Source organism: Stegodyphus dumicola, chromosome 11, assembly GCF_044657685.1.
Source record: "Stegodyphus dumicola isolate Sdum_Otavi_A_Nest chromosome 11, ASM4465768v1".
Lineage (NCBI taxonomy): Eukaryota > Metazoa > Arthropoda > Arachnida > Araneae > Eresidae > Stegodyphus > Stegodyphus dumicola.
This window is the reverse complement of record NC_140778.1, coordinates 78,947,960-78,963,533: the sequence shown is the minus strand read 5'-3', so window position 1 is coordinate 78,963,533 and position 15,574 is coordinate 78,947,960. Positions and strand designations below refer to the sequence as shown.

Below are 15,574 nucleotides of genomic sequence, written 5' to 3'. Positions count from 1 at the left end.
AAAACAAATTTTAAATATTTTTAGAAATTAGCAATAAATTAAGAAATAAATCATTATCCTCTCTGAAACATTTAAAAGTATTTATTTTTAAAACAAGACCAGAAGCATTTAACTAAAAAGTGGAAAGGTAAAGTTTTTAACACTTTCTGAAACTATCTAGCATTGATTATCCAGTATGTATAGAAAATTCATTAAGGGTAATTTTGTGATGCCTAATATGTGCTTTAAATTTGGTTAATATGCAACTTTGCAACACAAGAAATGCAGTAAATTATGTGATTTTAAACTTTGAACGATGATTATATATTTCCTTTTCAGCACAGAAAGAAAAAAAAGCCAACTTTTAGAAGAATATAATTATGAAAAAATGAAAAATCTTTTTTTTGGGGGGGGGATGTGTGTGCTATGGAATATAAAAATAGTACTCTTTTTAATGTGGATTGTCAAGTTGGCAAACTTAATCTCGGAATTTGTAATCTGCAGTTGCAGTTTCAGGTGTCGTAAAAAGCTTAATGTAGTGACTCTGTAGCAAACAAATATCTGAAAATTAGTTGCGAAAAAAAAATTTATAAAAATTAAAATTTATTATTATATTTTGCAAGTTTGTTGTCCTTTATAATCTGAGATTATTAACCAGCTGTGGAATTGCTTGTAGTTTAATATCAAGTAGACTGATTATCAAAGAGGCAGAAAGTCTGCAGAAGACTAAATAAACTTTATAATAATATAAGACTTAATAAACTATATAATAAGTAATTCAACATATCGAAATAAATGCATAAAAATACTTTTTAAAGTTTGTAATTATGGAATAATGGATCTGTGGGGCTACTTCCACTCCATCCCCCCCCCCCGCATTTTTTCAGCGCCTCGAGTTCTTGCGCATGCGCGCATAAGAACTTTTGCCTTCTGTTTTTTACGAGTCCGTTTACACAATGTATTCATCGCTGAGATTTATGTTATCCTAACTGTTAGCGCATTTTTTTTTTTTTTTTTTCCGGGAAGGTAGATGGTGTGAGGCTACCTTCCACCCCACATTTCTTTTCAGCGCCTCGAGTTCTCCTCGCGCATGCGCGAAAAGAATCATCTCTGCGTGACTGCAAAAGAGAATTTCTGCCTTCTGTTTTTAACGAGTCCGTGTACACACAGTATTCATCACTGACATTTATGTTATCCTAACGCTATGTATATATTTTGACTCATTAAAAGAGTTTATTTTTCTAAATAGGTGTCTAGCATTTAACAAGACTCCAAAGATCTGCATATTGTCTATTCATGTAATATGTAAAAGGCAACTGAGTAATGTTGTTATTTTATATTGAAAATATTAAATTAATTTTTAATATAAAAAACTGTAACTTTTCTGAACTTTGAAATTATATAATTTTCATTAAAAAATTTAATTTTGTTTCATGATAATATAAATGAGCATTGATGTATAACTTCTAAATTTTTGGAATTTTAACTGAGGATAGATAATAAGAATACATAATAAAATGAGGTTCTTATGCATATAAAACAATTCAAGAGTAATTAATTTGTTTAATTGAATTTTTCACCTTTGATTTAATTTCGCAACTTGATTTAGTATGAAAGTGCTGACTAACTGATTAATTTTGGCTCCATTGTAAATATTGAGCTTAGATTTATTATATATCGTGCTTCTAAATATGTGGGAAGGGGAAATAAAAATATAGGTAAAATTAAGATGCATTACATTGTAAGCTAAAGTGAAGTATTAATTTTTATAACAAATTTGTTAAATGCATAATTATATTAAGAATTAATGGAAGCAAAGCTTTAAAAATTAAGGTTAGTTAATGAAGTTTTATGTTTATTTAAAAAACATGACATAAGTTTTTTAATGAATGAAAGAATTTATCTCTTAATTCAAAGAAAATTATTTGGAGATAAAGTAAAAAAATTATCCAACTACTATCTATTATTTCAAACAGTACAGACTATTGACAAACACCGAGTGCAGATAAGAATAAAAAGATTAGTTGAACGGTGTAATTCAAACATAGAAACAAAATTTTGGACACCTTGCGGTAGCAAAATAAAGTTCATTGCTGTGTTGTATTCTTCATTTTACTGAAAATATCATTTTTTTAGGAGAGAATATAATTTCGAAATATGAAGAATAGCTATTCTGAGTTCTTCATAAAAATATTTTACAAAATGTCTTTTACTGTATTAATGTAATCAATTCAACATGCAATGTGTTTACTCAAATAAGTTAAATCTAAAGCAGTGTCTGTCTATTTTATTTAAAACTACTGAACAGAAAAGGAAGTTTTAGAACATATGACACTAATATATATAAATAAAGTGTTCTTCCCCCCCCCCAATTATTTTACAGGACAAATGTATTTCCAGATGCCTTTGTGTTATTTTATAAAAAAATATACATCTAATAACAACCTATACATATATGTTGTTGTACAAAGTAAGAAGTAGCATATCAGTTTGAACTTTTAAATGAATCAAAATTCTACTTCAGATTGGTGATAATTTGAAAGGCCTTTCAATAATGTCACATAAGTTTCTCTTCATATATAACAAAAGCACTCTGCAACAGAATAATGCTGCTTTTTGGAAAATGCTATTCTGAGGTCGCTCGCTCTATAACCATGAGCTTCAACATACGAACTCGAGGAGGTAAACTCTGTTATATCTGTATCAGGTGAACAGGTGGGACGTTTCATACACTATTTTCATAATGCACAGATTCGAACACCAAGCTCAAGTTGCGTTGAGTTAATGCGTTTTGCAAAACGATTGTGCAAGACCTGCATATTATCTATTCTGTTTGTAAAGACAATCAGTACAAGGATGCACGCCGCGGGGTTTGAACCACAGTCCTTTCGATTGTGAACTACAAGCGATACCACTGCCGCGACGCGGGCTCGTTTTCTGTTCGAAGGATAACCATTCCTTCAAGTTTCGTGACGTCACAGTTTTGGAAATCGTGAAGAAACAAACCAGCGTTTACATCCACAAGGTTTCTTTTCGTTACTAAATCTACGATACTGTTCTTCTTCCTATCTCGTATCGTTTTCGAGATAGGGACGCTAACTCCGCCGTTTTCGACTAGGTAGCGCTGTAAGCTATCTCATCTAGTAGCGCATAGTCACTTTACTATACCTAGCACTTTTATGACTATAGCTATATATATGTAAAGTATAAAAAATACGATGGCTTTGCTCTACGCGAAACAGCAACCTTTAATTAATTTTCTGCAATTTAGGATCTTTCCCATAGACCAGTACCTATGTATATATATCATTTTTTTACTTGAACATATTGATTTCAATATATTTTATTATAATAAGCATTAATTTAGACAAAACATCTGTTATCTTTACAGACATATACTTTAGTATTTCACCTGTGACGAATATATTCTACATACGTAATTCCTTAATGGACTATTAGAAGGAAATAATTTGAAATCTTTATGGATACATCCTTTGGGATTTTACTTAAGAAAAGTGGGTTCTACTTACATAATTACTTGCTGTAATAATCCAAGCAAATAGTCTGTAACAGTTACATATATTTCATTTGTGATTTTACATTAGACAAATATTGTTGCCTTCTACGGGTTCGTGAATTTGGAATGACTATGACAACACTTGTTGAAGAATCGAAACACAATTTATTCGCCAATATTTCACAGGACAGTTCCAAAGACGCGTTACAGTCGTTGAAAAACTACGGTAAACACGCTGAAATAACCAGCAACACAGCCTTCAGGTTATAACGGTTAAGACAGCTTCACGGTAAACCACTAAAGTACAGCTCCCGACTCGGTCGATCACTCTCTAGCTGATCCCTGAACTCAAGATACTCTTCGCGATAAACTGCTACTCCGCGTACAGGTAAGGATATTTATAGCTTTTGATCTGCCTTTGAAAACATTCTCGGGAAAGCCGGTCAGAATTCCTTCTAGAATGTTCCCCATCCGTGTATGGTATATCGCCAATTTTGTCTCCAAATGGGAGATTTCTCGCCAAATCTTGCTTTAATATTACAAACAAATAATCGGTAATCATTTCAGATATATCGTTTGAAATTTTACATAATAAAAATATTTTCTACTTGCATGACTATATGCTGTGATATTACAAGAAAAAGATCTCTAACCTTTACAGCCATAATTCGCGTAAAGTTACAAAGAATGCACCTGTTACTATTACTCAAATAACCAATGACATGCGAGTTTTCGTGACTTGTTTTAATAACCTTACAGAATTTCTTAATACAGTGTAGAGCAGAGAGAAAAAATAGCTGATCGAACAAAAACCTTCATCATTCAGTATATTGTTACGTTATTTTTTTTCTGACACCAGTTGTTACGTTATTTCCTTCCTTCGGGTTCGCGTGGATTTGGAATGAATAACGAGAATACTTGATGAAAGTACTTGATGAGTATTGTAAGACACTTTATTTAGCCAATATTAATCAAGACAGCTCCAAAGTCACGTTTTACAGTCGTCGAAGATGTGCTATAAACACGCTGACACAGCCTTCACACTATCAGGCAATAACGGTGGAGACAGCTTTACTACAAAGCACCAGAGTACAGCTTCCGACTCTGCTCGGTCGTTCTCGGAACTCCACGTAATTTCGAGACAACGCTACAACTCGCGATGCACTCGACGACCCACTCGGCACTCGCTTCCCGGATGTCACCTGGATCGACTCCGCACGGACTAACTCGAGACGCACTCACTGACTGCGGACCAGCAGGGTTTATATAGCTTTCGGCTTGTGTTCAAGAACATTCTGGGCTAAACAGGTAAGAATTCCAGAAGGTTCTCCATCCCTCCATGGCATATCGTCAGTTTTGTCGCCAAACGGGCGATTTCTCGCCAAATGTCGCAACCCTGCCTTCCTTGTTATTTTATGGCAACCCTAAAACTGCTTTGCGGGGAAGACATCTTACCGCGCCTGTACATTTCGTAATAATATGCTTCGGTCTTTTTTTACAAGGGAAAAATTTTAAACTACAATGCTTTTGACATACTCGTATTTGTCTTAAACCCTTCTTATTTTATCTTATATCTCTTGCGCTTTTCGGAACAGCCGTGCTCACTTCATTAGAACTTTCAGCACTGAATTCGAGAAAAGAGCGAAGTAGAGACCCCGTATCTTGCAAACTATAATAAAAGCGTTCGAAATTATTAATTTCGTGAAGAAAATACGTGGCAACGTTTACCGAATATTCTATAAAAAGCCTTGGCATCAATCTATTTGAGTTGCAAACGATTTCGAGCTAAAAGAATCCAGCTTTCTCTGTAAAAAATAGTTATTCTTTTCGTGACTGCTTGGAGAGCTTGTGGAACGTTTTGAAATTTCATCAATCTGAAGAAAAATTCTCGTGAAGGAACAAACAAATGTAAGTGCTTATTTAATAATAAATCATTCCTTTTTTGTGTAAATATATTAATATTTTGTGTAAATGTATTAATATAATGTATCATAACTACATTTGTAAAATTAAATACTTTTCATTATTATAACCAGAAACTCTTCCAATTCTCATTTTATTTCAGATGTACGAATTATTTATTAATTAACGTTTTAAAAAAATTAAAGTTTCAGTTATTAAGAAAATTATTAAGTTTTAGAAAATGGTTTGGTATAAGTAAATGGTTGAACAATGTTTTTCTCCAGTTCCTTTCCGGTTATTCAGAATAATGCAAATTCATAACATTTCCATTCCCAAGCATTTAACAGAGGTTCAATTTAAAGTTATTGTCATTATTTATAGTCTATTCTGAGTGTTCTTAGTGTTCGAACACTTTGTGTTCTTAGTGTTCTTACTGTTCGAACACTGAGTGAAAATTCTTAGTGTTCGAACACTAAGAATTTTCAGAAAAAGCGCTGTATGCCAGAATTAAATTCGAATTTATAAGTCCCAATATTTTTTATATCATCTCCATGTGCTTTTGAATAAAACCAAACTTTTTAATTTTTAATTCTGACTTATTTTCTTTTTCTAAAGTTGAAAATGGAGGCATAGATAAAGCACGACACAAAAGTGATCGTACACCGAAACATTTTCGTAAAATAAGAATAGTAGAAATTCAGAATAATACAAATTCATAACATTTTCATTCTCAAGCATTTAAGAGAGGTTCAAACCAAAGTTATTATCATTATTTATAGTCTATAAAGTGTTCGAACACTTTAAGAATTTTCAGAAAAAGCGCTGTATCCAGAATTAAATTCGAATTATAAGTCTCAATATTTTTATATCATCTCAATGCGATTTTGAATAAAACCAAACTTTTTAATTTTTTTACACTGACTTATTTTCTTTTTCTAAAGTTAAAAATGGAGGCATAGATAAAAGGCGCCACAGAAGTTATCGTACACCGAAACATTTTCTTAAAATTTCGTAAATAAAATTATAATCTACCTCTTTTTTTTTTTTTTTTTTTTTTTTGTATTTTAGTGATCTTTAAAAAAATGATTAGCTTTATATTTTGCTTGCTTACTTCGTTATATTTTACTTAATGTTTAAAAATGGCTCGTAGTCGTAAAGAACAACGAACAGCATTCGAAAACTGATAATTTTTTTTTATCATAAGGTTGGAAATTTGATTCGAGATATCGCTAAATTAGTAAATGTATCCCATCTTACGGTGCAGTATCTGATTAAATGCTTTAAAGAAGAAAATCGGATCCAAAATAAAGTCAAAAGAGGTTGTCCGTGAAAGAGGACTTGACGTGACTCAACGTGATCAGAGATTTATAGTTAGAAAATCTATGAAAAATTCACTTTCAAGTAACTTTATTATTGATTTTTCGAAAACAAAGTTTTAATATGTTCATAAATTGATTAATATAGTTTTGCTAAGAGAAACTTATAAATATTATTAAAATTTTTTCATTCTAAAATACTAATTTTCATTAATGAATAAAGCAATATTTCACTGAAACTCGTAAGTGTACGAACACTTTTGTGAGCCATTCTATATACTACATATTTATGAGAGTCAATAAAAATGTCTGAACGATGTTTGGATGAGAAGAATGTCTAAAAATTAACTGCAAAAATACGTAATATAAATATATCTAATGTTTATTTAAATGTAGGTATTTTAGTCAAAAAATTGTTTGCTTTATTTCAGATTTGGTACCGAACTTTAACTCAGATTCATGGATTTATCACATGAATCAACGCAGCTTCACTTTACATGTCCATATTGTACAAAATATTTCAAATTTCCAACTCAGTATATAAAACACATTTCTTTAATACATGCAAATTCGAGAAATAATTAGCCTTGTCCGTACAATGGCTGTTTCAGATATTTCAAATCGGAATCATCTACTAAAAGCCATGTTTATAGACTTCATAGAGAAAAAAATAATACACCACTTAAAGAATTTTTCTTCTGCCCATCATGTAATATTAATATTAGTTACACTTATAATTCTGTCATAAACCATATTTCATCAGACATCCGGACATTAGGGTTTTCTTTTTGCCCTATAAAATTCTGCACCCGAAGATACACAAATGAGAAATCATTTCGTTCGCATATGCATAGGCATCATTCAGAACGAAAAGAATGCATTTTTAAAGACGAGCACCGTGTGAATAATGTTGAAAATCAAAATGAGTTTGGAAATGACAGTGCTTTCGGCACAGTAAATTCAAATTTGCAAAAATTACTTCACAATAAGAATGCTGAAGAAAATTTAGATGTTCTATCATATATTAACTATGATAATTTTCTGGCCTGCTTTGCTTTAAAAATGGAAGCCAAATTAAACATGAGTCAGACAGCTATAACAGAAGTTCTGTCAGACATTTCTAATCTACTTCAAATGAATTCTGCATTGAAACTTCAACAGATAAAATCTTTGGCTTCTCTTAAAGGAGTACCAGCTAATGCAATAGATGAGATATTATCTGAAAGCATAGATAATAAAAGTATACTTGAATCATCTTTTTCAGATGGAATTTTATCTTCGAGTTATAAAAGAAAATTATACATATCAAATGGGATTTTCCTGAAAGTGAAACCAGTTGAATATCGAGCAGGCGACATAAATGGAATTCCAAGGTTTTATGTATATATACCCATTTTAGAATCTCTTTCAAACCTATTAAAACATGACAGCATTTTGTCAGATGTTTTACAGATAAATCAACCTAATAGTAAAATGTTTTCTGATTTCAATAGCAGCTACTTTTGTATGAAAAATGAATTATTTTCATCAGGTATTACTTTACAATTGCATCTCTACTTAGATGAAATAGATATTTGTAATCCACTTGGAATGTACAAAAGCAGACATAAAATATCATGCCTTTATTACACACTTCTTAACATCATTCCCAACCATCGTTCACAATTACAAGCTATTCAACCATGTCTCTTTATAAGATACACAGACATGAAAAATTTTACTCTACAGAATACAGTGAAACCTCTTCTAGAAGATTTGAAGGTTTTGGAAACTCAGGGGATCTACGTTGAAAAACTAGGAAGATGCTTAAAAGGAAGTGTTGCTTATATTTCTGGAGATAATTTATCATCAAATTTTCTAGGTGAATTTAGCACATCCTTTTCATCAAACACCTCTCGCGTCTGCAGACACTGTCTTATTCAAAAGCAAGATATTGGCAAAGTAAACATTGATTCAATTAAGAGGACGAAAAATAATTATGCTTATCATTTATCTCAGATAGCTATTGATAAAAGTAATGAAGTGATATATGGTATTAAAAGCAATTGCCCATTTAATGAGCTCAGATATTTTCACGTCACTGAAGGATTACCTCCTGATGCAATGCATGATTTGCTGGAAGGTATTGTTCCGTATGAGATATCCCTGATATTAAAACATCTTATATTAGATAATTATCTGAATTTTGACTTACTGAATGAACGTATTAAATCTTTTGATTTCAAGGGGTCTGATAAAGCGAACAAAATTTACAAAATAGACCCTAATTTTAGTGCTAAGAACACAATAGGTGGTAATGCTTCAGCAAATAAAACTTTAATAAAACTATTACCACTTATGATTGGAGACCTTATTCCAGAAGATAATTCATGTAATTATTGGAGCTTGTTAATTATATTAAAAAACATAGTAGAATTGGTATTATCTCCGGAACTGAGTTTAGAGATGATTTCATACTTAAAATACTTAATAGACTTACATTTATCTATGTTTATTGATATTTTTCCTAATGAAAGACTGAAAATCAAACATCGCAACCTGGAGCATTACCCTAAAGCAGTCATGAATTTTGGCCCACCAGTTAATTATTGGTGCATGAGATTTGAAGGAAAACACTGTTACCTTAAGTCTATATTGAAATCAGGAGGAAATTTCAAAAATCCTCTGAAAACAGCAGCTGAAAAAATTAGTCTTTTGTCAGCATACCACTTATCCGGACAAAAGTTTTTCAATCCAGAAGTAGTTACTGGTAATACAACTCCAATCCATAGATCTTTAATTAAAGCACAACTATTAAATAATTTAGATCATATAAATACGAAACAAAGTTTCTATACACAGTGTAAAAATATCAAGATGAACTGCAAGAAACTGAACTGCAAGAAGTATGAACTGCAAGAAGTATGAACTGCAAGAAAAACCATGTTCTGATTTCAAAAGAGCATAAAGCATTTGTTGAAGTACAGAGTATATGGATTGTGGATGAGCCATATTTTTGGTGCCAATATAATGAACATGTATATAATGCACATTTGCACTTTTGCATTTTGTGACTTGGAACATATAGAAGAGATTGAAAACTTTTGTCGCATAAAAGTATTAGATTTGGATGATGTAGCTTCTAAAAGTAATTCATCTCCAGAGCCATCTACCAATATTATTAGTCATATTGAGATGAGCATCCTCAACAAAAATAATTTAAGAAAAAAGCCCTGGAGAAATGGACTTGATTTTGAAATTTCAAAAGACTCTTTTTCTGTCATTTCACGAAATGAATTGCAAAAAGCAGAGACTGAATATAATAGTTCTTTAAAACTGCACAAGGCATCTCATAAACTCAAACGTGAAATATTGGACATATTATCTAAAGAACTATCTGATTACAGTTTATATCCAACAGACGAAATGTACGCAAATGTTACTAAAAAACTCATTAAAAATTTCCCATCCTTACAAGATCCCATAGTAGGTGATGGCATTTCCTGCTGGAAAATAGCACTCAAGTACCGCATGCAGGAGATCAGAAGGAAATGTAAATGTAATGAAACATCAATTAATTCTGGTAAGTAATTTAATAACAATTTTTTTAACATTTTAAGCTTGGAAAATGTTTGAATTGCGATAAATTGTAAGAAAAACTTTAAACAGCCGTTTTAATCTATTTATTACTGTCCTAATGCGTGGATATTTATGCCTAAATGTTTTATTGTTAAAAACCGCTAATTTTTATATTTCAAAGTTTTTTCTAAAAACACTTTTATTACAAAAAATTATAAAACTACCTTTATGAAAATGTAACTAGTTTTAGAAACAAAGAATTAAGAAAAGCCTAATTTTATTAGAAAAGAATAAATATAACATTAAATTTAAAACCTTAATTGAAACTTAGATGGTTTTCCATACAGATTTCAAATATTTTTTTGAAAAAAAAAATGTGTACCGCATTACATCTAAATTATTGATTTCTCGCGCCCCCCAAAAAGTGTCTTTAATCCTCTTTTATATATAAATAGTCCATATTTTGATCTTATTGTTTTCCAAATGTTTTTTTAAAATTAACTTTGAATCATCAAACAATAAGCTTGACGATTTAGTATTGTATTTTTAATAAGTTTAGGCAACTTAACTTTTAGGCAAACGATCAAGAAGCATCACTTTGCAATTAGATCTCAACGCCAATAAATCCCCGTTGCAAAATGGTGGTATTAAGAAAGCGAGACGCGGGGAAGTTAATTATGCTCCAGACTTTCCTGATGGCGAAAATGAATCCACTCTGCAACAACATCAGGAGCAAATGAACAGAGAATGGATGAAAAAGGACTTCAACAGGATATTTATAAATCAAAAAATGGAAGTTACTTTTTCTTTCAGAAGACAACAGATAATATCCAGAATTAAAATGAGTGAGATAAAAGAACAGTGGCCAGCATTATTTACACCAGATCAAGTAAGTTCTTAAACTATTATTTTAAATACGCTTAGATTCATATGTACTGAGAAACTTTTTTTTGAATGCTAATGTATAACTAAATTTTACACCGAACATTGTTAAAAATGTATGATATGTTTCATAGCTTGCTATAAAATACAATAATTTATTGTTATAACATAGTTAGGGAGTTATTAAGTCTGTTTTGATTATTTATATTTTATAAATAATTAAACTATTAATAAAAAAAGCTTTATAAGCTTTTATAATAAGCAGTTACTTGGGATACTGGAAAAAATAAACCAGGAAAGACAAGGCACAAAAACTGTACAGTCAAAAGTCGTTAATTCGGACACCCATAATCCGGAATGATCTATAATCCGGACCTCAAAGCTAAAAACTTTCTGCGCATGCGCCACGTTGATGCATGCGCACAGGCGTTTAAGCGTGCGCGTAAGACCTTTACGACTGCGCATTTGCGTGTGCACAAGCGCAGAATACGTTTTCGCTGCGCGTTTAATGTATAACGGACGGTATAAGCTAAAATTATCTAATTGTCTATTTCAGTTAATGTTGATGATTGCGTTGTTCCTTAATCTTCGAATTGGATCCGGCTTATTATTTTCTGCTGACTGTAATAGCAATTTTATAAAAGTAAGCTTGAACTTTCGATTATGTCAAATAGAATTTCCGATGCTGGAGCTCCCAAAGGATCTACGAAAACGAAAGTACGTTTCGATGTCCATCAAACAAAAAGTGGAATTGCTCCAAAAAATGGATAAAGGCATATCCTTTTTTTATCTAACCGTTCGGAAATCTGTTTATCAATTTCACGCTGCTCTGCACGGGGGGGGGGGAACTTGACGGCGCGCAATGAACTGGAATTTGATCTGTCAACACTATCGTTATCTTCAGGGCAGATGTTTTTATTTTATTCGGCTTATAATTCGTTATTAAATGTAGTATTTCATCTCGATGTACTTCGTCTTTGATATGATTTAAATCAAATTCCTCGTCATTATAAATATCACGAATACAAATCAAATAGTTTTCTGGTTGCAATTTTCTAATTTCGGCTATGCATAATGTATACTTTACGCATGCGCGCGTTGAAAGAAATGTTTAATAAAGTAAACAAATAAATATTAAGCTTTTTTTTTTGTAAATTTTGATACCCTTTAGGTCATAATTGCTCATTATTTTATAAATTACGGTTTCATATTTTTAATTTTATAATTTCTGCATGCCATCTTACCAGATTTAAACTGATGATCTATAATCCGGAAAAATCGATAATTCGGAATCACCGAAGTCCCGACGAGTCCGGATTAAAGACTTTTGACTGTACAACACTCAAGTGCCTGATTTACATAAAACTTTTCCGAAGCATTAAATTACGTAAAAAATATATGTCCCTATATTGTATCAATTGTATATATGTATATATATGTATGTGTGTCCCTTCTGGTGTAGTTGCTGTTACTTATGCTCACTTGTCTGACGTAGTCAGCCCAAACCCACGAAATTCATCGTGGCAAGGAGCTCTAGACTACGCCTGCCGTTGTCAAAATCCTTGAGCACCATTCAGGTGACAGTGTTGTTTAGCTCAGTTCCTCCCCCAATTTTGATGGAGAGCATCCGGTAGGACAGGGATTTCCAGCCCTCTCTCCTTCCACCAAACCACACGAGAGGTCTTTCGGCTCGCCGCATATTTAGAGTGCCGCCATGTCGCACCGAAGCTATACATTTACAAACATCCATGCTTTCTCCGGGATTCGAACGCGGGCCCTTCGGCACGGCAGTCAGCGACGCTAACCACTATACCGGTTGGGCGGCATATATCTTCTAAATCTCATGTATTACAGATATGCTGAGTTTTTAAATAAAAAATATGTTCTTACAACATACTCTAAATGAAACGATTTTTACCTTTTCTCCCATGTAACTTGCTTTCCTAGAATTACCAAGTACTTGTTTCGAAAATGTTTAGTATGCCTGTACAGAAAATTTTAATATTAAATACCAGTTTTTATTCTCCTTTTAGCTGACTAGAGAGATGATTCGTCTGATTGGCTTTGATATCGAACCAAAAGTTAAAAGTAATCTTTGCAACCGAGGTTTCTTAGAAATTGTACAAAGAAGAATGAAAACACGAAATATAACTGCAGAAACTGCACTGAAGTTTATTCCAAAATTTTTCCACGAAAAATGGTCTTTCTTTGTTACAGAGGTAATAGTTGATTTTACATGGTAATGTTAATAAATTTTTATATTTCAGTCGGTCATCAAGAAGATTTGTCACATGCTCAGCGATTTGAAACATTAGCTTAAGTGGGTAACTCCATCAGTTCATAAAATTTATATTATAAAAATTCCCCAGACTATTTCTTTACTTATTTATTTTGTATTAGCGTTCAAATTTCTTTCGCAAAATTAGTAAGAAGTTTCGATGATACAATAAAATAATATTAAGCATTTCGAAAAGCTGTGGAAAGTAATCATATTTTATTCACAGATAGAATAGCAATTATGTTTCTAATAGCAGAAAAAAAAAATATTATTCTACCATTCATGTAGAAACAGAATTGCATAAATCTAAAAATCTAACTGTAGATTTTTCGTAGCATAATTCTTAGAATAATAATACAAAAAGATTTATTCTACCTTAGAACACAGTTTAGAGAAAATTCTAATTCTAAAAATTTAAGTATTATTTTGGTTAGATTTAATGAAACTTAATATAGCAAACACATGATTTTTGAAATGCGCTTCAGTATGCTTATTGCTGATTAAATCTTTGATATTAAAGCCTTTGGTAGCAATTTTATCTGATTTTACGTTTTTGCATTCGCTGTAGCTTAATGATTGGTGCATTAAATTAGCCAAAAGAAAAAGAAAAATCGGTATCCCAAATTTCATATTTAGTAATTTTTAATAATTTTTTTATTAAAATTTACCTTGTTCCTGATCTTTAATCTTTTTAACTTAATGATTTAAATAAAATATTTTTTCCTCACGCTTTTGAGTTATGTTGTCAAACATAATTCTAATTATAATAATAACTAATAAATTAAAAAATAACACTTGGGCTATTTCTAATTTTCAAAACTACTGTTATACTTTTATTCTTTATTAGGTATGTTAAGAGAGAGTCTACTTTAATACTTAAAGAAAAAAGAAAGTCTGTTGTAATTGATTTACCATCTATACCTTTCTTCTAGAAGAAGATTTAAATCACGTTGTTTAGGAGTTATTAAAAATAGTCAAGAAACCGAAAACTCCTGAGTGACTTTTAAGTAGCGTTTAAGATATACGCATTACAATATAAAATTATTTTTTTTAGGATGAACTTAACCCTCAGATGAATGTCAGTGAAGCTGCAACTGAACCATTGCCTCCACACCCAGTGCTCATAGAGATGGCTGGGCGTTGGGCGATCTCATGTGAAGGAGACTTACTGATGCAGAATTTGGAATTCATTGATGCAGTTATCAACTTAATAACGACATATTATGCATGTGATATGGAATATCACGAATGTGGTGTTAAGTCAATGCTATTCCTGCAAGTAGGATTAGCAGGAATTTCTTCTTCTGTTAAAATCCCACCAGTTGTAAGGAAAATTATAACTGAAATGAAATTAAACAAATAAATATTTGTAAATCTAATAGATGCTGTTAATAAATTTATGTATGATTTAAAGTCATCTATGCTTTTTAATTAAAAATTAACATTTTGACAGAAATAATCTCTTTTTTGATATAATTTTAAATATATTATGGTGCATTCAACTTATTATTTTTATGAATATTTTTAATATTATTGCAGTTACTAGAAGATATTTCTTACCCCATATATGGTTCATTAACTTTTCATTTTATTTACGTTTGCTCATCGTTTAATTTCAGTCATTTTATGAATGTGCACTAAATTGCAGATTTTTATTTTAAAAAATGAAAAAGGATTAAACTGAAACAGGTAAAAAGGTCCACCTTTTCTTCGTTGATTTTGCCACCTGAAAATTAAAAATTGCATACGCAATGTACACTATTTTTCATATTATTTGAATAAATAATGTAGTTGTGATGAAAATTAAGTTTTCATACACACAATATATATGCTGTTTTTACTAATTTGTTTGTGAATAATGTCAGTAAAAATTGTAATGAAAACTAAATACAGTTTGTTCACTAGAGATATGTACTAAACAGATTACTTATTTTTATAGATTAACTGCATTTATACAATTTTTTTTATTTGAGTATTCATCTTCCAGTACAAGTTGTTTCAGACACTTAATGTAATTATGAAACATTATCCGAAATAACCCCCTGAGAATATGCTCGTTGAAAATGAAAATCGTACTTTCACAACTAGGTTTCAACTACGTAATGAGTTTTTACCAGAATCATCTCTTAGAAATCTAACAGA

The 15,574-nt window shown here is 31.2% G+C and overlaps 2 protein-coding genes across 3 annotated transcripts; both read left to right on the top strand.

Annotated features, from left to right (window-relative positions):
- Nucleotides 1–6,475: 6,475 nt before the first annotated feature.
- On the top strand, nucleotides 6,476–9,641 carry LOC118203734 (uncharacterized). Its single transcript, XM_085826883.1, has one exon. The coding sequence runs from the start codon at nucleotides 7,561–7,563 to the stop codon at nucleotides 9,619–9,621; it is 2,061 nt and encodes a 686-aa protein (XP_085683009.1). The 5' UTR covers nucleotides 6,476–7,560; the 3' UTR covers nucleotides 9,622–9,641.
- Nucleotides 9,642–9,651: 10 nt separating this feature from the next.
- LOC118196249 (sterile alpha motif domain-containing protein 3-like) lies at nucleotides 9,652–14,858 on the top strand. Of its 2 annotated transcripts, XM_035367675.2 has the most exons (4): nucleotides 9,652–10,276; nucleotides 10,848–11,161; nucleotides 13,188–13,373; nucleotides 14,487–14,858. In XM_035367675.2, exons 1-4 carry the CDS (start codon nucleotides 9,697–9,699, stop codon nucleotides 14,793–14,795), a joined length of 1,389 nt encoding a protein of 462 aa, XP_035223566.2. In that variant the 5' UTR covers nucleotides 9,652–9,696; the 3' UTR covers nucleotides 14,796–14,858. The 2 variants fall into 2 exon arrangements, with proteins under 2 accessions (XP_035223566.2, XP_035223567.2); XM_035367676.2 differs by lacking the exon at nucleotides 13,188–13,373 and having other exon boundaries at nucleotides 9,653–10,276; nucleotides 14,487–14,856.
- Nucleotides 14,859–15,574: the final 716 nt, after the last annotated feature.